This window comes from Oncorhynchus mykiss, chromosome 16, assembly GCF_057628025.1.
Source record: "Oncorhynchus mykiss isolate SJ-2025 chromosome 16, ASM5762802v1, whole genome shotgun sequence".
In the NCBI taxonomy this organism is placed as follows: Eukaryota; Metazoa; Chordata; class Actinopteri; order Salmoniformes; family Salmonidae; genus Oncorhynchus; species Oncorhynchus mykiss.
The window spans coordinates 19,969,292-19,994,509 of record NC_143037.1 but is presented as its reverse complement, the minus strand read 5'-3'; the positions used below and the strand labels follow the sequence as shown (position 1 = coordinate 19,994,509).

The following is a 25,218-nucleotide window of genomic DNA, read 5'->3' as shown; positions in this document are numbered from 1 at the left end:
TGGATGAGGTCTTAAAATACAATTTTATATAAAGGCTGCTGTTTCTTCATTTTTTTTTTTGGTACAGAACAAGATATGGCTGACTTGAAGAGTTGATAAATCATGATATCAGTGACTGTTTCCAAACATTGTTGTAAGACTATGCTCCATGAAAACAATTTACCAAGTTCTTATTCAGTAAGACGTGGAATGGGTTTGGTAATGCAAATTCATGTAGACTTGTCATTTTAAACTAGCTATACCTTTCAAATGTTTGATAAGACACTTGTAATCTCAAAAGGTACCCTAACCTTTCCACCTTGCGGGGTGGCGAAAGTGACATGTGACACAGAGTGGTCACATGGTGTCAGTGAGTGCCCTGTCTCAGGCGACCAGCCTCACATGGTCAGAGAAGTAACTGGAGCTGGTGTCCCCCTCAGAGAGTAAGGACACTGGCAGAGTCTTTCTTAAAATGGAGACTTGACTGGTCATCCTCCACTATCTGTATGGCCTCAGTGACATGTAAGTTGACAAAGGCGATACCTGTTTCCGATTCACTGAAACTCAAATGTAATTTAGGCAAAGATTAATAGCATTGGCACATTGTCATTGGGTGTTACCACCATACATTGTCATTGTATCAAAGGATCATTGTCGAGCCTTGATTTCACTGGCCTAGAATGTCACACAGCAGCAGCTTGTCAAACCACAAACGGGTACGAACAGAACAAAGACCCAAGGCACACCTAAATATCTCCTTTGACAAAGTCAGGATTCAGAAATCATAATGCTATCCTGGTCCCAGATCTGGAGTTGGCAAGACAGCACAAACAGATCCGGGACGAGCCTGTGAAAATGTTATCTTGCTTTTCTTTCCCACTCATGTCATATGTCATATGATGGATAGACAATGTCCTCCTCCCCCCCATCTCTCACATGTTGTTCACAGCAAGGTCTGATGTTGAGGAAGCTTTTGATAGAGCTTAGCTACTCATTACGCATTCTAACTAACAAAAGACACCTCACTTTCCATTGCGGCCCACTCATTGGGAATGCTAATCTGTCCTTTCATTGCAAGCCTTTTTAGCATTTCAGACAGAACCTCTTTGATTATTCTGCTTTACTCAATCACCATCAGTCACCATTCTATCTATAAATAAATAAAGTTAGAAATCACATTGGTGAAAGAGGTAAGAGGAGCCGATTTCTCTCTACCTGTGGAGCACTCTATTTAAAATGTCAGATAGGAGGGTGGTAAGGGAAAGGGGGGAAGAGGAGGAGGCTTAGCTTGGATTCAGGTTGGTATGGTGCCATGACCTCTGCTGTGGGTAGACTCGGCACCCTGGTCAGGGACAAGGCACTCAACCAGCAGAGGATGATTCATTTGTTTGGAGTGTCTGTGATTGCAGAGCCCTAAGAGGAGTTGGTTAGAATGAACACTCTAGATGAATAGTCATCCCAATGCTAGCTCCCTGAAAATTTTCCATCTCTGAACCATACAAATGAATACAGACACAGCAGAGATGAATAAGAATAAGAAATGTAAACTTTTTGAATTTATTTAAAAAGTTTGATTTATTGTACATGAATGTAGATGTAGATTAATGTAAGAATGGGTGTGCTGTGCACCATCAAACTGCAGGGAAACCCTCATTACATGAATGTACAGACACTGTCTGGAAACTTTGCACTACCTAGTAAGTTGAACTTAAATGAACTGAACTAATGGCTATAGGCTGGACATACAATCAGTCAGCCTATACGGGTCATAGGGACTGCATGGCAACGACGACCTAGTTGCTAAAAATGTCTCTGGCGCATAATTAGTGAGGTAACTAGATTACACAGCGGGATTGGAGAGGAGTGGACAGTGGAGTCTGGAGGAGAGGGAGAGGAGAGACTGGAGATTAATACAGCCTGTTCATTATATTATATATCACATCACAGGAGGCTGCAGAAGGGAGAATGGCTCATAAGAATGTCCGGAAAGGCACAAATATAATGGCCTCAAACACATGGAAACCATGTATTTGATACCGTTCTACTGACTCCGCTCAAGTCATTACCACGAGCCTGTTCTCCCCAGTTAAAGTGCCACCAACCTCCTGTGTTTCACATGTAATGTAACTACAGTATCTCCCTTCCTCTGTAGTTAACACACAGACAGTTGGCTGACAAAGGTAATCACAGATCAGCAGTCTTGCACAGTTTATCATGGAGGTAGTTAGAATGTATGTGTGAATGAGTCATCATAAAGATAACAACATCAAATTGGTATACAGTAAGCCTATGAGTAATATTCAAATGAGGTTGCTTACCATCATAAGAGACAAAGCTGTTCTTTTTCATTATAATAATGATCATAATCACTGCCATTTGATCCAAATTACCTTTAACCACAGTGTATTTCAGTTACAGATGACGGATCTTAATTTGACCAATTTCGTCACAATAGGAAAATAATCCTGCAGCAAGAACATTTGAATGAATATTGAATATTTACACTGAACAAAAATATAAACGCAACATGCAACAATTTCAAAGATTTTACTGACTTACAGTTCATTTGAGGAAATCTGTCAATTCAAATAAATTCAGTAGGCCTTAATCTATGGATTTCACATCTGTATCTGTTGGTCACAGATACCTTAAAACGTCAATCCAGAGCATCCCAAACAGGCTCAATGGGTGACATGTCTGGTGAGTATGCAGGCCATGGAAGAACTGGGACATTTTCAGCTTCCAGGAATTGTGTATAGATAGATCAGTGTTGTAGTACTCAAGACCACATACTGAGTGTCACGGTCTTTCAGTGGCATGTATTCATGGATGCCAAAGGAAGCCAGGTCCCCAAAAATAATTCAGATTTAGTCTCTCTGTGTTTCATAATTTTCCTTCAATTTGCAAGAGGCTGAATGTATCTCACAGGTGAAAGCATCCGATCGTGCGAAACAGCGCTCCTCCGTCTTTCTATGTGTAGGCCTGATCTGATACTGTCTGGTCCAAACAAGTATGACATTGTTCCCGCCTGTAGCATTGAATGCAAAGGAAGCCAGCGAGCATTTGGCCTCCCTTGACAACAAAAAAGTATTACAAATGTGCCAATCGGCGTTGAGCTAAACTGAGCGAGTTCAACTGTGAATGCAAGCTTGGATTTGGCATGTCTGCTATCAAATTGCTTTGAGAGCATACGTCATTGACAGAAACAACTTGCATTGTTGCATCTCGTTGTGTTGTTGTCATCCAGTGGCTAGCTAGCTAGCTAACTAAAATTGTCCCCATCCTAAATTAGCCATGGATAGAGATAGGGATTGGGACTTGTGGTTTTACTTAATTCTCCATACTGGCCAACGATTAAATGAGCAATTCTGATCCAACCATTAATTCATAAATTGCTGTGCTCCTGGCCTGAGAGGATTGAAGTTCAATATGTGCAGTAGCTAGATGTAGAAGACAACAATAAACATGAAACATGAAAGAGAGGAGGATGGCATTGGCGTTTCTCTAAAAGTAGGGTGAGTTAGCATGTTTTTCTACTTGCATGGATACGTGTGTGACAGGTTAAAGGAAATATTCATAGCCTGTTATACATTAAAAAGTATTAGTAAGTTCATAGAATGTGAGGATCTTAAAACATCTAAGGTTAAAAAGATGCATTCAGTATTAGTTGATAGAGATTGATAACATTCATATAATTGTGTTAAAGTTAAAATCTGTCAAGCGTACAAAGGGTACGAATTGTGAGTAATGTGTAAACGTTATATTGATTACTTGATTATTTTGTGGTGCCTAAAAGTGTTAATCTGTGATCTACGAAATGCTCTTAATCTATGAGCCGGAGATCGAATGCTCTGGTCTCCGCCCATATTCCTGGGGAAATCCCGGTCTTTTCTCATTGAACTAAAAGTTGAATTGAGAATACAACACCGTATCACTCTCGTGATTATTTCTCCCCTGTTTTCAGGGGCGTAACACGTGCACACACACACATGCTCACTAAGAGAAATCAGAACCAGGGACAGCCACATCATATTTAGCTTACGTTGATTGGATGAAATTGTTTTTGGTATCTTTTAGTGGTCACTGCATTAGACCAAGCAGAGGTGATTTGAAGGTGTTGAAATGTTGAAGTTAAAAAGGTGCTGGAATAGTGGAGGCAGCTTCTGTTTTCTTTGCGACTTGAGGTAACTTTCTGTGGTTCTAAATCAATAGTTGTTTAGTGGTCGGAAAATGTTGGAAACATTAACTTGCTTGACCATGCTGTAGGTCATGTAACTGTCTGTTACTGTACATGCAATATACTTTGTGGACTTCACTGGACAAATGTTGCTATCCGGTTTTGTGATATGCCTTTTTATTGGCTAATAGGCTAGCATATCTATTTATATAGCAACCTAAAAACTTGGAGCCTAAAGTTAGTTATATAGCTAGCTAGCTAGCTAGCTACTAGGAGGATGTGACTGACTTTTTCCCCTCATATTGTTTTTCGGTGGCTATACACAGCTAGTGACACAGGTGTCATTTGGTTAGCTAGCAAGAACTTGAACGACTGTTATACAGTTAGCATATCTCTTGCGTTCGCAAATTCACTCTGGTTATCTACTCCGATTTCAGAGCACTCTTGTCTGAGTGTGCCAGAGCGCACGCAGCACAACTGATGAACGGCGAGTAAAATGGCCAGAGTGAGGTGTTCTCTGATTTGTGTCTAGAAGTAGCTAGCTAGCAAGTCTAGCCAACTTTAGCCAGTTAGCTTGGGTGCTTGGTTGGGACAAGCATGCATTGGCAGGCAAGCTACAGAAGGATGAGGAGTCAACATTTCCCCATTGTTTATCATTGCAATTTTGACAGCTAACTAGCTGAAAAAAATTGAGAGGGTATAGATTGTAGTTCATCTTGCTCTGGCTAACATTAGTTGTTGATCTTGTTGAGGTGCATAACTGAGGGAGAGAGAGCCTACCTTTACATGGTTGTTTAAGCAATGGGACTGTAAAGTTCCCAAACATAAGAGGACTCCCGTGTTGTTTACATATTTGCAAAAATCCATTCAGGTGTATTTTGTGGCTTCTGGCAAATGCGTTCTAATGATCTAAATTCGCACTGTTGCAACTGTCTGTACCACACAGTCTTGTTCAAAGTGAATGATGGCAGGCCCGTGTGGAAAATGGCTTATTTGTATAAAGGTCTACTGTAGCTCTGATTGGCTATAGCACACTGGTCTGTGTAGACTCCGGTTTTGGACAAGACAGATGTTTTTATTAATTTGTTTCTACTGCAGTGTCTATTAATTGCCCAAACGCACGGCCGCTTTCCCAATCTATATCTCTATAGAATTTTCACAAATGCCTTAGTATACGGAATTCCCAAACATTCTAAGAATTTATGAAAATGTGAAAATGACCATATCTAAGTGGTCGCTGGTCAGATTTTTTTCTTAAAGATTCTATTCTTTCTGGGGGTGTATATGAACAGATTTCAATAAGCTTTCATGTTGCTAAAATGCTTTCAGTTCCACACACAAGTTATTTTCATAGAGATGGCAACAACAGCAAGCGTGCTGCAATAAATAAATATTTAACCACAGTTCTACTCACCAGATGATCATTTGAAACTTAATTTCTTGTTATTATTGAAAAGGGAGGAGTTAGGGCCTCCCGGGTGGCGCAGTGGTTAAGGGCGCTGTACTGCAGCGCCAGCTGTGCCATCAGAGTCCCTGGGTTCGCGTCCAATCTCTGTCGTAACCGGCCGCGACCGGGAGGTCCGTGGGGCGACGCACAATTGGCCTAGCGTCGCCAGCGACTCCTGTGGCGGGCTGGGTGCAGTGTATGCTAACCAAGGTGGCCGGGTGCACGGTGTTTCCTCCGGCGCATTGGTGCGGCTGGCTTCCGGGTTGGATGTGCGCTGTGTTAAGAAGCAGTGCGGCTTGGTTGGGTTGTGTATCGGAGGACGCATGACTTTCAACCTTCGTCTCTCCCGAGCCCGTACGGGAGTTGTAGCGATGAGACAAGATAGTAGCTACTACAACAATTGGATACCACGAAATTGGGGAGAAAAAGGGGTAAAATAAAAAAATATATATAAATCAATAAAAAGGGGAGAAGCTAACAAATTAGCAACAGCATCCTCTTTGATAACACCTGCTGCAGCCGCTGAAAACTTGACAACAACAAAAGCTAGCTTGCGAGACCGTGGGAAGACGACTGCTCATTATTTCTAGTTAAATAAAGGTTAAATAAAAACATTAAACAAAAAATTGCGCGGCTGGCTTCCGGGTTGGATGTGCGCTGTGTTAAGAAGCAGTGCGGCTTGGTTGGGTTGTGTATCGGAGGACGCATGACTTTCAACCTTCGTCTCTCCCGAGCCCGTACGGGAGTTGTAGCGATGAGACAAGATAGTAGCTACTACAACAATTGGATACCACGAAATTGGGGAGAAAAAGGGGTAAAATAAAAAAATATATATAAATCAATAAAAAGGGAAGAAGCTAACAAATTAGCAACAGCATCCTCTTTGATAACACCTGCTGCAGCCGCTGAAAACTTGACAACCTGTTGGCCTTCTGTTGGCCTTCAAGAAGGCAGAAGTTTCCATACGTTTTTGTCAAAACGTTCCCACTCATTAAGTCAAAATGTCATTGGATGATTCCACAGTCATGCCAAATATTTGCCCTCATACACTAGCTCTGCTATGGCATGCCTTTCTTTGGCTAGCTAGATCTATCTCCCCAGAGACCAGCAAAGAAAAATCCTGATTGGATCTTTTTTTCTCTTCAGTCTTAAAACCTGTTAGAGATCATGGTTCCCAGCTGGGAACCTACCCTCCCACGTTCAGCTGGAACGGTGGTGCATGGAACGCAAAAATATTCTTAGAAATATTTAACCTCCACACATTAACAAGTCCAATAGCTCAAATGAAAGATAAACACCTTGTTCAGCCAGCAAGTCAGATTTCTAAAATGTTTTACGGCGAAAACATAGCACATATATATGTCAAACCACCACCAGACACAGCTCATTTGAATAGCCAAAACATGCAATCAACAAACGCAGGATTAAAAAATAAATCATTCACTAACCTTTTGAAAATCTTCATCAGATGACAGTAATAGGACATGTTACACAGTACTTTTTTTTTTCTCAATAATATGCCATTTATATCCATAAATGTCCATTTACATTGAATTCATGTTCAGAAAATACTCAAAACTGTCCGCAGGAAATCTAGGTAGCGCGGCAAGATAACGTAAATAGACATCATAAACTTTGACTAAATATACATGTTCTACATATAGTTAGAAAGATACACTGCTTCTTTATGCAATCGCTTTGTTACATTTATTTTTAACGTTACAGAAATCGCACACTATTCAATATTCTGAGACGGCGCTCAGATATAAGCTAAATTTCTCCGTAATGTTGGAGTCAACAGAAACACAGATTTCAGCATAAATATTCCCTTACCTTCGATGGTCTTTGTTCAGAATGTTCTATGTATGGAAGGGTTCATACTTACCCAATACATCGTTTGGTTTCAAGTCTTGCGTCTTTGTATTAGCTACTGCTAATAACATCAGCTGAAATGCAACAAAATGTCCTCTGGTCCGGAAAAGTTGCGCATCAAAACTTCAAAATTACATATTATATGTCGACTAAACAGGTCAAACTAAGTGCAGAATCAAGCTTTATGATGTTTTAAACACACAAAACAAATTTCTATTCAACCGGTCATCGTTAGCTCTTCCCAGGAGTGCTGGAACAAAGGAATGGCCGGGACCAATTCGCGCCCCAACGCACAAGGTATTTTCTCCTGGCACACACTAATTTCACTCCCATAGGGCCAGTCTCCCCAGATCCATAACTGGTAGGGAAGGGTGGGGGCGATGACGTCAAAGTTGCCCCAACTTTCATGACCACAAAAACTAGTTTGGAAGAATGCCTGCCCTGTGAGTTCTGCTATACTTACAGACATAATTCCAACAGTTTTAGAAGCTTTAGAGTGTTTTCTATCCAATAATAATTATTATATGCATATATTAGCAATTTTTGACAGATTTTTTTTCAGTTTACTATGGGTACCCAATTCCTCCAAAGGGGGCAGAAGTCAGCCCTATCTCTAACATTATTAACACTTTCCTTTACAACACAAAATGAAGGGATTTAAATCAGAACATCATTGAAAATAACAATATCATTTTCATCATTATTATAATCATGGCTCTAAGTTCCCCCAGCATGCATTTTGTCACTATTCAGAATGTCTAAAGAATCCAAAGTTGATGTCGGAAGTTTACATACACCTTAGCCAAATACATGTAAACTCAGTTTTTCACAATTCCTGACATTTAATCCCAGTAAAAATTCTCTGTTTTAGGTCAGTTAGGATCACTACTTTATTTTTAGAATGTGAAATGTCAGAATAATAGTAGAGAGAATGATTTCTTTCAGCTTTTATTTCTTTCATCACATTCCCAGTGGGTCAGAAGTTTACATACACTCAATTAGTACTTGGTGGAATTGCCTTTATATTGTTTAACTTGGGTCAAACGTTTCGGGAAGCCTTCCACAAGCTTCCCACAATAAGTTGGGGGAATTTTGGCCCATTCCTCCTGACAGAGCTGGTGTAACTGAGTCAGGTTTGTAGGCCTCCATGCTCGCACACACTTTTTTCAGTTCTGCCTACAAATGTTCTATATGTTTGAGGTCAGGGCTTTGTGATGGCCACTCCAATACCTTGACTTTGTTGTCCTTAGGCCATTTTGTCACAACTTTGGAAGTATGCTTGGGGTCATTGTCAATTTGGAAGACTAATTTGAGACCAAGCTTTAACTTCCTGACTGATGTCTTCAGATGTTACTTCAATATATCCACATAATTTTCCAGCCTTATGATGCCATCTATTTTGTGAAGCGCACCAGTCCCTCCTGCAGCAAAGTACCCCTACAACATGATGCTGCCACCCCCTTGCTTCATGGTTGGGATGGTGTTCTTCGGCTTGCAAGCATCCCCCTTTTTCCTCCAAACATAACGATGGTCATTATGGCCAAACAGTTCCATTTTTGTTTCATCAGACCAGAGGACATTTCTCCAAAAAGTACAATCTTTGTCCCATGCGCAGTTGCAAACTGTAGTCTGGCTTTTTTATCGCAGTTTTGGAGCAGTGGCTTCTTCCTTGCTGAGCGGCCTTTCAGGTTATGCCGATATAGAACTCATTTTACTGTGGATATAGATGCCTTTGTACCTGTTTCCTCCAGTATCTTTACAAGGCCCTTTGCTGTTGTTCTGGGATTGATTTGCACTTTCTGAGGTCTTGGCTGATTTTCCCATGATTTCAAGTAAAGAGGCACTGAGTTTGAAGGTAGGCCTGGAAATACATCCACAGGTACCCCTCCAATTGACTCAAATGATGTCAATTAGCCTATCAGAAGCTTCTAAAGCCATTTCCAAGCCAGCTGTTTAAAGGCACAGTCAACTTAGTGTATGTAAACTTCTGACCCACTGGAATTGTGATACAGTGAATTATAAGTGAAATAATCTGTCTGTAAACAATGGTTGGAAAAATTACTTGTGTCATGCCCGACTTGTACTAACCGACTTGCCAAAAGTATCGTTTGTTATCAAGAAATTTGTGGAGTGGTTGAAAAACGAGTTTTAATGACTCCAACCTAAGTGTATGTAAACTTCCGACTTCAACTGTATATGTTGTTCTGAAATATGGGGATTTGCCGAAAATACAAATCATGGTCTTGAATTTAACTGGTATTCTTCTAGTCTCGGCCTTGACTCGGTCTTGGTCCTCTTTTCCTCCCCCCTCCCGGTCTTGACTCGGTTTTGCTCGTCAGCTTCAGTTTTAGAGAATTACAACAGTACTTTGTGTATTATTGTTTCTATTCACTGTTTGCTCGTAAACTTAGATAGCTAACTTTCTGGATATGCAATAGTTGTTATTTACATCTGTTTGGAATCCTATATTGCGTCATGCCTATTATTTTGTGAGATTAAAATGCATCCATAGTCAATCATAACCAATTTCAACCCTCGTCAATTATGTTACATAGTTAGCTAGTAAAATGATTTACAGTTGCTGATGTTTGCTAAGAAGTTACAAATGTGAGGCGTGGCGCATAAGTTATCAGGTGCCAGGCTAACTAGCTAACCAACTCCAGTCATGTGCTAACATAACACAAGACAAAACAAATGGAAAATGAAAAGTGGATCGACGATGGCTAGAAGACCGGTGACGCCGACCGCCGCCCGAACAAGGAGAGGAACCGACTTCGGGGGAAGTCGTGACAGTTGTAGCTTGCTGTTTAGTAGCTAGCCATATCTACTACTAAAAAGAGAAGAGGTTTTATAGTGGAAATACAAAAGATCTCTTGTAAAACCTCTTTTATTTTTAGTCATTGATTTGGCTACCGGTAGTTTTTTAGTTATCTACCTAGCTAGGTAAGTTAGCAAATAATTAGATTTCGCACCAATGTAACACAGTAGTATGTTATCCAGCAATACACAATATGGGTTTCAGTACATAAACTAAGGTTAGCTAACTAGCTAGCTGGGTGACTTGCAGGAAAAATTACATACTTAGCTAGGCACCATAATTGTAATCTGCCCTCTTGGTGCTGACATTGGCTGAGCTTCTAACGTTAGCTAAATCCAACCCTTTATTTCAAATCCTCTTTTCTATATTCCGGTTGAAACATGTATGGTTGAATGTCACCATGTAGCTAATAGATGCTCTATCGTTAAATTAGTGTTCATTAGAGGAACCATTGTGTCAGGTCAGTTCTTTCAGTTTTGCCCAAAGGATTGTTGTTAGTGTCCACCTCCTTTAAAAAAAAGCCTGCCTTCGGGGAGAGTGATGGGGACCAGAGCACGAAGCACTGCACAACACAAGTTGTAGTCTTTCAGAGACTGGAAAAAAATGTGTCTGCTTTATATTTAGCAATGAATCCGCCGATAGGAACATCGCTGAAATACATACAATGGCTCTATCGAACAAGGACAACCATATCTAACCCACAGAAACACACAGTAGATCAGGTTAGCAAGATAGCTAGCTAGCTAGATAAGGTTAGCATGCCCGCCAGCTACACTGACAGCCGTCAGTGCCCTATTTGTTGAGGTTTATCAACTCCACGTGGAAATTCCCACACACAGTTTGTGAATATGTATAAATAGCCTTCATAATCTTTCGGAGGTGGATCCTAAACGTACATTCCCTCTCTAGGACAGAAAATTACTTCAAAATAGTGGCTTCAACTTCTTCTGGGGTGGGGGGCTTCTTTAAAATAAAAGTGTCTGGACCGTCCATATTTGAAATGTGTAACTTAATCAAGTCAATCGGGGGGATTGAGTTATTTGTGCCAGAAGGGCATGGGTTGGAACTGAACCCACACATTCAAAGTAGGCCTAAATATGCAGGCCTAACCACTAGACCACTCCAGGTCACAATTTAACTCAATTATGATAGTTGATTCATAACCTTAGGGCCTCTTTTTCAATAATGTACTCTAGATTTTAAAAATCATGGACTTTCATGCGTCATTGCACTACATTCTGTAGGCTACCTCACTCTTCCAAATTTCCTCTTGTCTTTACATCTGATATTACAGGCCACAACAAAATAGTGATACAGTTAAGATCCAACATCTGAAGTGCATTCATCTTAAGATAGCTAGGTGAGGCAACCACGTATCACAGTCATAGTAAGTACATTCATCCTCGATAAAGTAGATATCAGCAAAGTCAGTGCTAGTAGGAAAAGACAAGCACAAGTGTTTTTTTGTGTGTGTTTTTAGCAATGGGGAGATGGGAGGTGGAGAGGGGTTGGGTGCTGTGGGAAGATGGGCAGGGACTGATTTGATTTGTCTCAAAGCAGACACAAATTAGATTTCTCTACTATTCCGTCAGATGCCTCTCGGGTGTAGGGCCTATGACAGCTTCTTCATAGTTGTTGACCCTTGATCTGGATCTGATTCACTCTGCTGTGAGGGCAGCTGGACACAATGGACATTGACCCTGTATTGACCATGTAAAATGAAATATTGAAGGTCAAATACTTTGTGACTCTAACTTTGGAAATCAACACACTGACTTCCTGGACAGACAAGTGGCAGAAATGAGCTGAGGTCTATAAAATCTCAGAGCACTTTAACACTCCCCATGGGCACACTGGAACAAACACAATGTGACACCTGTCAGTGTGATACAGTCAATTGAAAAGATGATCGTTTGACATGTAGGATTGAGATAGCTGATTGCATTCTCAAAAAAAGAGTGCTATTTAGAACCAATTATCCCTGTAGGAGAACCCTCTGAAAAAAAAATCCACATAGAACTCTTTTCCAGGGGTTGGAACCGGTTCAGAGAACAGAACCAAAAACCGGAAAAAACAAAGACTTTCTAGGAACAGAATCAGAACCCGGAACAAAAGTTATCTATACTGTTCCAGAACAGAACCGTTATTTGAAAAGCATGGGAACCTGTTAATAGTAACATTATTTTACGCTCTGGGCATTTTTCTCCAGTCCCACAAAAAACACATATGCAAAGTCCTCTCTCTGTCAATCAGAAACTTCTTCCAGTGTCTGCCTGCCAGCTGAAAATCTTTGCCAGTGTGTGTGCATGTAAGCTACCTGCCCCTCCCCCTCCAAAGCATAGCTGTAGCCTACTGACATTACAAGCTGGTCTGCACACGCTCTGAGGACATGGCTTGAGATGCCTAGGCTGATTTCTTTTGCTTTTCCGATGATGAAGCCATGACATAATTTTCTGGAATTTTCCAAGCTGTTTAAAGGCACAGTCAACTTAGTGTACGTACACTTCTGACCCACTGGAATTGTGATACAGTGAATTATAAGTGAAATAATTGGTCTGTAAATAATTGTTGGGAAAATTACTTGTGTCATGCACAAAGTAGATGTCCTAACCAACTGGCCAAAAGTATAGATTGTTATCAAGACATTTGTGGAGTGGTTGAAAAACGAGTTTTAATGACTCCAACATAAGTATATGTAAACTTCCGACTTCACTGTATATACTGTATTCTAATGTTTTCTAGTCAAATGCCACTCCGACATCGCTCATCCTAATATTTATATATTTCTTAATTCCATTGTTTTACTTTGAGATTTGTGTTGTTGTGAATTGTAAGATACGACTGCACTTTTGGAGCTAGGAACACAAGTATTTCACTACACCCGCAATAACATCTGCTAAATATGTTTTTTTGTGAATGCTGCCATCTAGCCATCTATTTTGGTTTGGATACGTTCTAATCGTCACAGTCTTCTATCCTCTTCCTGATGAACCCAGTCACTGAGTCAGTGTATACATCGATACTATTCTCAGAGGCGAAGCGGAACATGTCCCAGTCCATGTGATCAAAACAATCTTGAAGCATAGATTCCAATTGGTCAGACACACATTGAACAGTCCTTACCACAGGTGCGTCCTACTTAAGTTTCTGCCTATAGGTGGGGAGGAGCAGAATGGGGGCTTGATCTGATTTGTCGAAGGAAGGGCAGGGGACGGCCTTGTAGCAGTCCCGGAAGGGAGAGTAGCAATGATCCAGAGTACTCTATGAGTGTGTTGCACAGGAGATGTGTTGATAAAAGTTTGTTAGCGTTTTTTTCAGATGTCCTTAATTAAAGTCCCCAGCTACAATAACTGTGGCCTCATGATTCAGGGACTGAAGTAATATACTCTGAAGCGGTGGATGGTATGCATGTCACCTGAGTCTGACTAGGGCCCCACTTCTTCTTCCCCTTCTCTGGTGTCAGCATTTTGGTGCAGACCCCGGGATGAATAGAGTTGTCTCGGGAAGTTCAAACACAGGATCCATGTCAGTGAAGCCCAATTTCTGCTATAATATCTGGTGAGTGACAGCCGATCTAATAACCCAAAGTTATTTTTGGCTGTAGGTAATAATACAATAAATGTTCTGAGCAAATAATGTGAGAAATAACACACACAAAACAAAATCATATGGCAAAGTTGGCTAGGAGCTAGAAACAGGGCAACTGTGTCTGTCTGCGACATCTTTTCATGGGACTTCCAGTGTGTTGACATTGTGTGTGTGATTAGACCTGAGAACCCCTGCCTACCGATCATCTCCTCAGCAGAGCTCCAATTACCCAGGAGATCACACAATTTTCCCTGTAGTGAAAAGGAGAGAAACAAGGAACCCAAAAGCTACAGCAGTAAAGATAGTAAAGTTTCAGTAGAAAAGTTAAGTTATTTTCACGTTAACGAGGATTAAGGACATTCTTGAGAGATTCTCGAGATGTATAGATTCTCGAGAGACGTCACCGTAATGTAAACTTGCGAATTACTCACATCTCGAACACTACCTCCAGAGGTCGTGCACGAAACTCGCCGACAGTTGCCCTCCCTAAGCAGAGCAGTGTAAGTAGAATTGTCTTGTTGAGCCCAACTTTCCTACAGTAAAAATCGTAATTGCAGAGTAATGTTTTTTGAACAGCTAAAACGTTTAAGCATTTTTTATTATATTTGAGACTTGTTTTATTGAATTTTCAAGTAATGTAACAGTGTAAAAGCCTGTTACATTCTGAAATTGTTGTGGTGGCTTTCAGAAAAGGAAACTCAACTGTGTTTTTTAACCTGTTGGCTGCAGTGCTCTGAGCCACCGTCGGGGCAAGAAGCCATATGATCTAGCTATGCAATCAATAAGCTTTTCAGCTAACTATCTAGGAGATAGCTATTAGGATGTAGCTAGCTAAGGAGAATGGCAAAATTATTTTGTTTAGCTTTCTACTGTGCAATCTCTATACTATAGTATGAACGAGACTGTATGATAACGTTACTGTACTTTCATATTCGTAAGAGCATCAGTAGCTAGCTAGCTGTGCTGTATTGTTTCTGGCAAGCTACATTTAATGTGTGTACAAACGAGAACATAAACCATTAAATTGTCTACACATGCTTGTAGATTGTTGCATGAATTAAAAGTGTAATTTGGTTTAATTGTTCAAGAGTTTGGCTAACATGTTTTAGAAGAAAAATTGCTTGCATTGTTGAATAATGCTTAGCTAGTAACTAGTGGCTTCTGTGATACTGATATTTTCTGTAAATTTGGAGCTGCAGAGCAAGAATGTCATATTTCCAGCCACAACTAAAGGTAAGGCAAGGATGTAATGGAAAAATATAAACGCAACATGTAAAGTATTGGCCCCATGTTTCATGAGCTGAAATAAAAGATACCAGAAATTTTCCATATGCACAAAAAGCTTGTTCATCTCAACTTTTGTGCACAAATGACTTTAAATCCCTGTCAGTGAGCATTTCTCCACCTGACAGGTGTGGCATATCAAGGAGCTGATTCAACAGTGTGATTACTACATCATTACACATTACATCCCTTGTGCTGGGGACAATAAAAGGCCACTGTAAAATGTGCAGTTTTGTCACTACTCAATGCCACTGATGTCTCAAGTTTTGAGAGAGCGTGCAATTGGCATGCTGACTGCAGGAATGTCCACCAGAGAGCTGTTACCAGATAATTTAATGTTCATTTCTCTACCATTAGCCGCCTCCAATGTTGTTTTAGATAATTTGGTGTACGTCCAACCAGCCTCACAATCACTGACCACGTGTAAACACACCAGAGCAGGACCTCCATGTCTGGCTTTTTCACCTGTGGGATCGTCTGAGACCAGCCACCCAGAGAGCTGATGAAACTGTGGGTTTGCACAATCAAAATATTTCTGCATAAACTGTCAGAAACCGTCTCAGGGAAGCTCATCTGCATGCTTGTCGTCGTCACCAGGGTCTTGATCTGACTGCAGTTCAGTGTCGTAACTGACTTCAGTGAGAAAATGCTCACCTTCGATGGTCACTGGCATCCTGGAGAAGTGTGCTCTTCACGGATGAATCCCGGTTTCAACTGAACCCGGGCAGCATGGCGTTGTGTGGGCAAGTGGTTTGCTGATGTCAATGTTGTGAACAGAGTGCCGCATGGTGGCAGTGGGGTTATGGTATGGGCAGGAATAAGTTACGGACAACAAATACAATTGCATTTTATCGATGGCAATTTGAATGCACAGAGATAACGTGACAAGATCCTGACTCCCATTGTTGTGCCATTCATCCACCACCATCACCTAATGTTTCAGCATGATAATGCACGGCCCCATTTTGCAAGGATCTGTACACAATTCCTGGATGCTGAAAATGTTCCAGTTCTTCCATGGCCTGTGTACTCATCAGACATATCACCCATTGATTATGTTTGGGATGCTCTGGATCAATGTTTACGACAGCGTGTTCCAGTTCCTGCCAATATTCAGCAACTTCACACAGCCATTGAAGAGGAGTGGAACATTCCACAGGCCATAATCAAAAGCCTGATCAACTCTATGCAAAAGAGATGTGTCACTTATCAAGAGAGCATCCCTGGTCAGCTCTAATGCTTCTGATCTGGCAGACTCACTAAACACAAATGCTTTATTTGTAAATTATGTCTTAACGTTGTCTGCCTATCCATTAAGGTAAAAAAAAATGCTTTACTTTATTAAGTATATTTCAAAAATTATACAATATTTACTTTTGATAATTAAGTATATTTAAAACCAAATACTTTTACTTTCACTCAAGTAGTATTTTAATGCATCTTTACTTTTACTCAAGTATGACAATTGAGTACTTTTTCTATCTCTGATGGGAATAGCCCTGAAGGTGCAAGGACATTTGACTTTGACAGACACTGTCTGGGTTGTCTGGGTCATTGTGTGTCTCACATAGATTTGACCTTGTCAGATGCATATTTTTGGGGGTATGAATACTGTGTTGTCATGTAGCATTGTTGTGCCTACTGGCAAGGAGATAAAATCTCTTAAACAAAACAGTTTTACATAAATTCTGTTCATACTGATTATTCTGTCAATCAAGCTTTGTAAAGATCATTATCAATGGCAGGATAAATGGTTAATTGCTATTGTAAAAAATACTACTTTTAAGAAATGTTATGAGGGGGGGGGGGGACTCAATATACTTTAAAGTGACTGTATCCAGCTCACTAATAATCACCAAAATTAAAGCTAGACAGTCAGGGAGTACTGAAAATTCCCGTAACAAAGCTAATTTTGATTGCGAGGAAAGGCAGTGTTCCCTCGTTGAAGGGACAAAAGGGACAAAAAAGGGACAAAATGAGTTTGACACCCCTGGTTTAGCCAATCCTATCTGCCAATCAGGGCTGTTTATGTAAAGATATACAAATTTGTATCAACACGCCCACACGATCAGATTGATAATTTCAATGGCAAAAGGAGGCTCAGGAAAATAAATGATAGAAAATGTTTTTGGAGTTATTTTCATGAAATACACAGTGATGATTTAAAAATACAATTAATAAGATTGCATGGGGCTTAAAAGTCATGTTGCTTTTCTTTCAAAACAGTAACTCTTGCTTAAGGTCACATGTCCTGAAAGTGGCCAGAGTGGCCAGAAGAGATGGTGGTCTATCAGTGGGGGCTCGGCCAATCCCCAGGCTTCATGCTGGTGTCCTGCTGCCTCGGAAACTCAACGTGACACGAGGCTCAGTCCGCACAACACACCACACAAAGACACTGAGCCTCAGTGACAGCACCATACACTGCCCTCTCTCTCTCATTCGCTCTCTCCTTCGCTCTGACTCGCTTTCGCTCTTCTCTCTCTTTCTCTCCCTCTCTCTCTCTCTCTCTCTCTCTCTCTCTCTCTCTCTTTCTCTCTCTCTCTAACTTCGTCCATTTTCACTTTATAAAACTTTCTCGTCCGCTTTGGGATTGACAGGAACTGTCCCAATGACTCAGAAGAGTTTGAGATGAAGTTGAGGATGAACAGAAATGAAGTTATTTACAGTTTCTTTCAGACTTCATATCTAGTTTGCTTTTGAAGGATTTCAGGCTCAGATAAAAAAAAATACATATAGAATGTAACTGTGTACTGAATACAGTGTCCCACATTCATGTTTATTTAATAACGGTCCATCTGTTTCTGTAGCTAATATAGGCAACACTGATATTGACATCTGATTTCAACAGTCTGTGACATGACTACAGCAGATATATGGGCAGAATTATGATTGGTTTGTTTTCAACAGTTAAGATCCTTCCCATTGATCTCTGTTGATTCAACATGAGAGGAGAGAGGGAAGCAGTAGTGCTCATTTCTGTTGATGGATTGATGGTTTAGACTTTGGTACCTTTCTGACTCTTTGGGTGTGCATGGACTCTGAAATCAATACGATGCAAGGTTTTGTTTCTCAGACTTCAACTGCAAAAATAGACAATATTTGGAACAGTTACAGGCTAATAAGCTAGTTAAACAGTGCATTCAGAAAGTATTCAGACCCATTCCCTTTTTCACATTTTGTTACATTACAGCTTTCTTCTAAAATGGATTAAATCGTTTCCCCCCCCCCCCCCATCAATCTACACAAAATACCCTGTAATGACAAAGCAAAAACAGGTTTTTAGAATTTTTTGCATATGTATAAAAAAAAATAAACGGAAATATGACATTTACATAAGTATTCAGACCCTTTACTCAGTATTTTGTTGAAGCACCTTTGGCAGCGATTACAGCCTTAAGTCTTCTTGGGTATTTTTTTAATTATTTTTTTATTTCACTTTTATTTAACCAGGTAGGCTAGTTGAGAACAAGTTCTCATTTACAACTGTGACCTGGCCAAGATAAAGCATATACCGTGTGTGCAAAAGGCATGAGGAGGTAGGCAATAAATAGGCCATAGGAGCGAATAAATACAATTTAGCAGATTAACACTAGAGTGATAAATGAGCAGATGATGATGTGCAAGTAGAGATACTGGTGTGCAAAAGAGAAGAAAAGTAAATAAAATAAAAACAGTATGGGGATGAGGTAGGTAGATTGGGTGGGATATTTACAGATGGACCATGTACAGCTGCAGCGATCGGTTAGCTTCTCAGATAGTTGGTGAGGGGAATACAAGTCTCCAACTTCAGCGATTTTTGCAATTCGTTCCAGTCACTGGCAGCAGAGAACTGGAAGGAAAGGCGCCCAAATGAGGTGTTGGCTTTGGGGATGATCAGTGAGATATACCTGCTGGGACGTGTGCTACGGGTGGGTGTTGTTATCGTGACCAGTGAACTGAGATAAGGCGGAGCTTTACCTAGCATAGACTTATAGATGACCTGGAGCCAGTGGGTCTGGCGACGAATATGTAGCGGGGGCCAGCCGACTAGAACATACAGGTCGCAGTAGTGGGTGGTATAAGGTGATTTGGTAACAAAATCTCTACTCAGTTTGCTGAGTAGAGTGTTGGAAGCTATTTTGTAGATGACATCGCCGAAGTCGAGGATCGGTAGGATAGTCAGTTTTACTAGGGTAAGTTTGGCGGCGTGAGTGAAGGAGGCTTTGTTGCGAAATAGAATGCCGATTCTAGATTTGATTTTGGATTGGATATGTTTAATATGAGTCTGGAAGGAGAGTTTACAGTCTAACCAGACACCTAGGTATTAATAGTTGTCCACATATTCTAGGTCGGACCGTCCAGGGTAGTGATGCTAGTCGGGCGGGCGGGTGCGGGCAGCGAGCGGTTGAAAAGCATGCATTTGGTTTTACTAGCGTTTAAGAGCAGTTGGAGGCCACGGAAGGAGTGTTGTATGGCATTGAAGTTCGTTTGGAGGTTAATTAGCACAGTGTCCAAGGAAGGGCCAGAAGTATACAGAATGGTGTCGTCTGCGTAGAGGTGGATGAGGGAATCGCCCGCAGCAAGAGCGACATCATTGATATATACAGAGAAAAGAGTCGGCCCGAGAATTGAACCCTGTGGTAGCCCCATAGAGACTGCCAGAGGTCCGGACAACATGCCCTCCGATTTGACACTCTGAACTCTGTCTGCAAAGTAGTTAGTGAACCAGGCGAGGCAGTCATTAGAAAAACCAAGGCTATTGAGTCTGCCGATAAGAATACGGTGATTGACAGAGTCGGAAGCCTCGATGAAGACGGCTGCACAGTATTATCGATGGCGGTTATGATATTGTTTAGTACCTTGAGCGTGGCTGAGGTGCAAAAGTGACCGGCTCGGAAAACGGATTGCACAGCGGAGAAGGTACGGTGGGATTCGAAATGGTCAGTGATCTGTTCGTTAATTTGGCATTTGAAGACTTTAGATAGGCAGGGCAGGATGGATATAGGTCTGTAACAGTTTAGGTCTAGGGTGTCACCCCCTTTGAAGAGGGGGATGACCGCGGCAGCTTTCCAATCTTTAGGGATCTGGGACGATACGAAAGAGAGGTTGAACAGGCTGGTAATAGGGGTTGCAACAATGGCGGCGGATAGTTTTAGAAAGAGAGGATCCAGATTGTCTAGCCCAGCTGATTTGTACGGGTCCAGGTTTTGCAGCTCTTTCAGAACATCTGCTGTCTGGATTTGGGTGAAGGAGAAGCTGGGGAAGCTTGGGCGAGTAGCTGCGGGAGGGGGGGGCGGAGCTGTTGGCCGGGGTTGGAGTAGCCAGGAGGAAGGCATAGCCAGCCGTTGAGAAATGCTTACAGGATGCAAATTTCTGCTTGAAAAAGCTAGCCTTTGCTTTCCTGACTGACTGCGTGGTATTGTTTCCTGACTCCCCTAAACAGTTGCATGTCAAGGGGACTATTCGATGCTATTGCAGTCCGCCGCAGGATATTTTTGTGCTGGTCAAGGGCAGTGAGGTCTGGAGTGTACCAAGGGCTATATTTGTTCTTAATTCTGCATTTTTTGAACGGGGCATGCTTATCTAAGATGGTGAGGAAATCACTTTTAACGAATGACCAGGCATCCTCGACTGACGGGATGAGGTCAATATCCTTCCAGGATACCCGGGCCAGGTCGATTAGAAAGGCCTGCTCGCAGAAGTGTTTTAGGGAGCGTTTGACAGTGATGAGGGGTGGTTGTTTGACCGCGGACCCATAGCGGATACAGGCAATGAGGCAGTAATCGCTGAGATCCTGATTGAAAACAACAGAGGTGTATTTGGAGGGCAAGTTGGTCAGGATAATGTCTATGAGGGTGCCCATGTTTATGGATTTAGGGTTGTACCTGGTGGGTTCCTTGATGATTTGTGTGAGATTGAGAGCAATCTAGCTTAGATTGTAGGACTGCCGGGGTGTTAAGCATATCCCAGTTTAGGCCACCTAACAGAACGAACTCTGAAGCTAGATGGGGGGCGATCAATTCACAAATGGTGTCCAGGGCACAGCTGGGAACGGAGGGAGGTCGATAGCAGGCGGCAACAGTGAGAGACTTATTTCTGGAGAGTTTAATTTTTAAAATTAGAAGTTCAAACTGTTTGGGACCTGGAAAGAATGACAGAACTTTGCAGGCTATTTCTACAGTAGATTGCAACTCCTCCCCCTTTGGCAGTTTTATCTTGACAGAAAATGTTTTAGTTGGGTATGGAAATCTCAGAATTATTGGTGGCCTTCCTAAGCCAGGATTCAGACATGGCAAGGACATCAGGGTTGGCGGAGTGTGCTAAAGGAGTGAGTAAAACAAACTTAGGGAGGAGGCTTCTGATGTTGACATGCATGAAACAAGGCTTTTTCGATCACAGAAGTCAACAAATGAGGGTGCCTGGGGACACGAAGGGCCTGGGTTTACCTCCACACCAACCGAGGAACAAAGGAGTAGGATGAGGGTACGGCTAAAGGCTATCAAAACTGGTCGCCTAGAGCGTTGGGGACAAAGAATAAAATGAGCAGATTTCTGTGCGTGGTAGAATAGATTCAGAGCATAATGTGCAGACAGGGGTATGGTGGGGGGCGGGTACAGCGGAGGTAAGCCCAGGCACTGAGTGATGATAAGAGAGGTTGTATCTCTGGATAAGCTGGTTATAATGGGTGAGGTCACCGCATGTGTGGGAGGGGGGACAGAGGAGGTATCAGAGGTATGATGAGTGGAACTAGGGGCTCCATTGTAAACTAAAACAATGATAACTAACCTAAACAACAGTATACAAGGCATATTGACACATGAGAGAGACATACAGTGAGGCATAAAGTAATCACAGGTGTTGATTGGGAGAGCTAGCTAAGACAACAATGGGTGAGACAACAACAGCTAATCAGCTAAAACAACAACAGGTAAAATGGCGATGACTGGGCAGAGAGGGTCGGTTAACTACACACAGAGCCTGAGTTCGCGGTTGGGGCCAACAGATAAACAAAAAATAAACAGAATGGAGTACTGATGCCTGCTGGACAGTCCAGCAGGCATCAGCTATCTAGTCAAGTGATCATAGGGTCCAGGGGGCAACAATAGAAGGAACAGGGAAGCCGCGGAGTAGTCGCTACTACGCTAGCACGCGGGCGACACAGCGTTTAAAGTTAGTAGCCCGGGGCTAGAAGAAGCGTCTGCTCCGATGTCCGACGGAGGCCGGTTGAAGGCACAGCGGATGGAGAATTCGTCGGCAGAACAGTCGTGGTGGGGCGGTGGGGCGCCGTGTCGACAAAGGATCCAAGCCAGATGGCGAAAGAGGTATTGAAGTTGTAGTAATTTAGTTTTCTAGCCGGGAGATGCGCCTGGCTCACGCCTAACTGGTGCTAGCCTCGGGGCAGGGGTGTTAGCCACTATAGCCACTATAGCCACTCGGTAGCAGCGGCGATCCGGTGCCAAGGTCCAGAGCTTACAGTATGGCAAGGATCCGGTGGAGTAGTGTGTTCTAGCCGTGTTTGGGTGGAGTCCGGGTGAACAACTGAGTAGGCCGGGAGGTGGGCCTCAGGGATAGCTTCGGTACTGGGTAACTCGGTGGGTGCTAGCTAGCTGTGAAGATCAGGAGTAATGGTCGTTGGATTACGGCAGGAATCCGGCGTTGTAGTGGAGAGACAGTCCGTTACTGGTAGGCTGGCGAGTATTATCCAGGTACATTTTTTTTTAAAGGGCTGATATCTGTGCAGAAGGTAAAGGCCGCTAGCAGTGGCTAACAATGACTAAATAGCCTGTAGCTAATTAGCTGGTTAGCTTCTTATGGCTAGGTGGTTCTTGCTATAAGGTCTAAAAATTTCAAATAGCGGTTCCGTATCATATTGGGTGCGGCAGGTTACCGGAAGGTATAAATGAACTAAAATGGAGAAGAGATTGAAAATAATACAAAAAAATATGTACATACACATACAGTGGGGAGAACAAGTATTTGATATACTGCCGATTTTGCAGGTTTTCCTACTCACAAAGCATGTCTGTAATTTTTATCATAGGTACACTTCAACTGTGAGAGACTGAATCTAAAACAAAAATCCAGAAAATCACATTGTATGATTTTTCAGTAATTAATTTGCATTTTATTGCATGACATAAGTATTTGATACATCAGAAAAGCAGAACTTAATATTTGGTAAAGAAACCTTTGTTTGCAATTATAGAGATCATACTGTAGTTTCCTGTAGTTCTTGACCAGGTTTGCACACACTCCAGCAGGGATTTTGGCCCGCTGCTCCATACAGACCTTCTCCAGATCCTTCAGGTTTCGGGGATGTCGCTGGGCAATACGGACTTTCAGCTCCCTCCAAAGATTTTCTATTGGGTTCAGGTCTGGAGACTGGCTAGGCCACTCCAGGACCTTGAGATGCTTCTTACAGAGTCACTCCTTAGTTGCCCTGGCTGTGTGTTTCGGGTCGTTGTCATGCTGGAAGACCCAGCCACGACCCATCTTCAATGCTCTTACTGAGGGAAGGAGGTTGTTGGCCAAGATCACGTGAAAGATGGCCCCATCCATCCTCCCCTCAATACGGTGCAGTCGTCCTGTCCCCTTTGCAGAAAAGCATCCCCAAAGAATGATATGCCATGCTTCACGGTTGGGATGGTGTTCTTGGGGTTGTACTCATCCTTCTTCTTCCTCCAAACATGGCGAGTGGAGTTTAGACCAAAAAGCTATATTTTTGTCTCATCAGACCACATGACCTTCTCCCATTCCTCCTCTGGATCATCCAGATGGTCATTGGCAAACTTCAGACGGGCCTGGACATGCGCTGGCTTGAGCAGGACGACCTTGCTTGCGCTGCAGGATTTTAATCTATGACGGCGTAGTATGTTACTAATGGTTTTCTTTGAGGCTGTGGTCCTAGCTCTCTTCAGGTCATTGACCAGGTCCTGCTGTGTAGTTCTGGGCTGATCCCTCACCTTCCTCATGATCATTGATGCCCCACGAGGTGAGATCTTGCATAGAGCCCCAGACCGAGAGTGATTGACCATCATCTTGAACTTCCATTTTCTAATAACAGTTGTTGCCTTCTCACCAAGCTGCTTGCCTATTGTCCTGTAGCCCATTCCAGCCTTGTGCAGGTCTACAATTTTAACCCTGATGTCCTTACACAGCTCTCTGGTCTTGGCCATTGTGGAGAGGTTGGAGTCTGTTTGATTGAGTGTGTGGACAGGTGTATTTTATACAGGTAACGAGTTCAAACAGGTGCAGTTAATACAGCTAATGAGTGGAGAACAGGAGGGCTTCTTAAAGAAAAACTAACAGGTCTTTGAGAGCTGGAATTCTTACTGGTTGGTAGGTGATCAAATACTTATGTCATGCAATAAAATGCAAATTAATTACTTAAAAATCAAATCAAATCAAATGTTATTTGTCACATACACATGGTTAGCAGATGTTAATGCGAGTGTAGTGAAATGCTTGTGCTTCTAGTTCCGACAATGCAGTAATAACCAACAAGTAATCTAGCTAACAATTCCAAAACTACTACCTTATAGACACAAGTGTAAGGGGATAAAGAATATGTACATAAAGATATATGAATGAGTGATGGTACAGAGCGGCATAGGCAAGATACAGTAGATGGTATTGAGTGCAGTATATACATATGAGATGAGTATGTAAACAAAGTGGCATAGTTAAAGTGGCTAGTGATACATGTATTACATAAAAATGCAGTAGATGATATAGAGTACAGTATATACGTATACATATGAGATGAATAATGTAGGGTATGTAAACATTATATTAGGTAGCATTGTTTAAAGTGGCTAGTGATATATTTTACATCATTTCCCATCAATTCCCATTATCAAAGTGGCTGGAGTTGAGTCAGTGTGTTGGCAGCAGCCACTCAATGTTAGTGGTGGCTGTTTAACAGTCTGATGGCCTTGAGATAGAAGCTGTTTTTTAGTCTCTCGGTCCCAGCTTGTGGTGGTGTAGGTGTCCTGGAGGGCAGGTAGTTTGCCCCCGGTGATGCGTTGTGCAGACCTCACTACCCTCTGGAGAGCCTTACGGTTGTGGGCGGAG

The 25,218-nt window shown here is 42.1% G+C and overlaps 1 protein-coding gene across 1 annotated transcript in view; it reads right to left on the bottom strand.

Moving 5' to 3' along the window:
- The window catches only part of dnah3 (dynein axonemal heavy chain 3), a 73,030-nt gene extending 65,409 nt beyond the window's left edge, over positions 1-7,621 (bottom strand). The window contains exon 1 of the mRNA XM_090202171.1: positions 7,489-7,621. Within this exon, the coding sequence (XP_090058297.1) occupies positions 7,489-7,497 (9 nt within the window). The 5' untranslated portion in view covers positions 7,498-7,621. The remainder of the gene's footprint in view (positions 1-7,488) is intronic.
- Between the last annotated feature and the right edge of the window lie 17,597 nt (positions 7,622-25,218).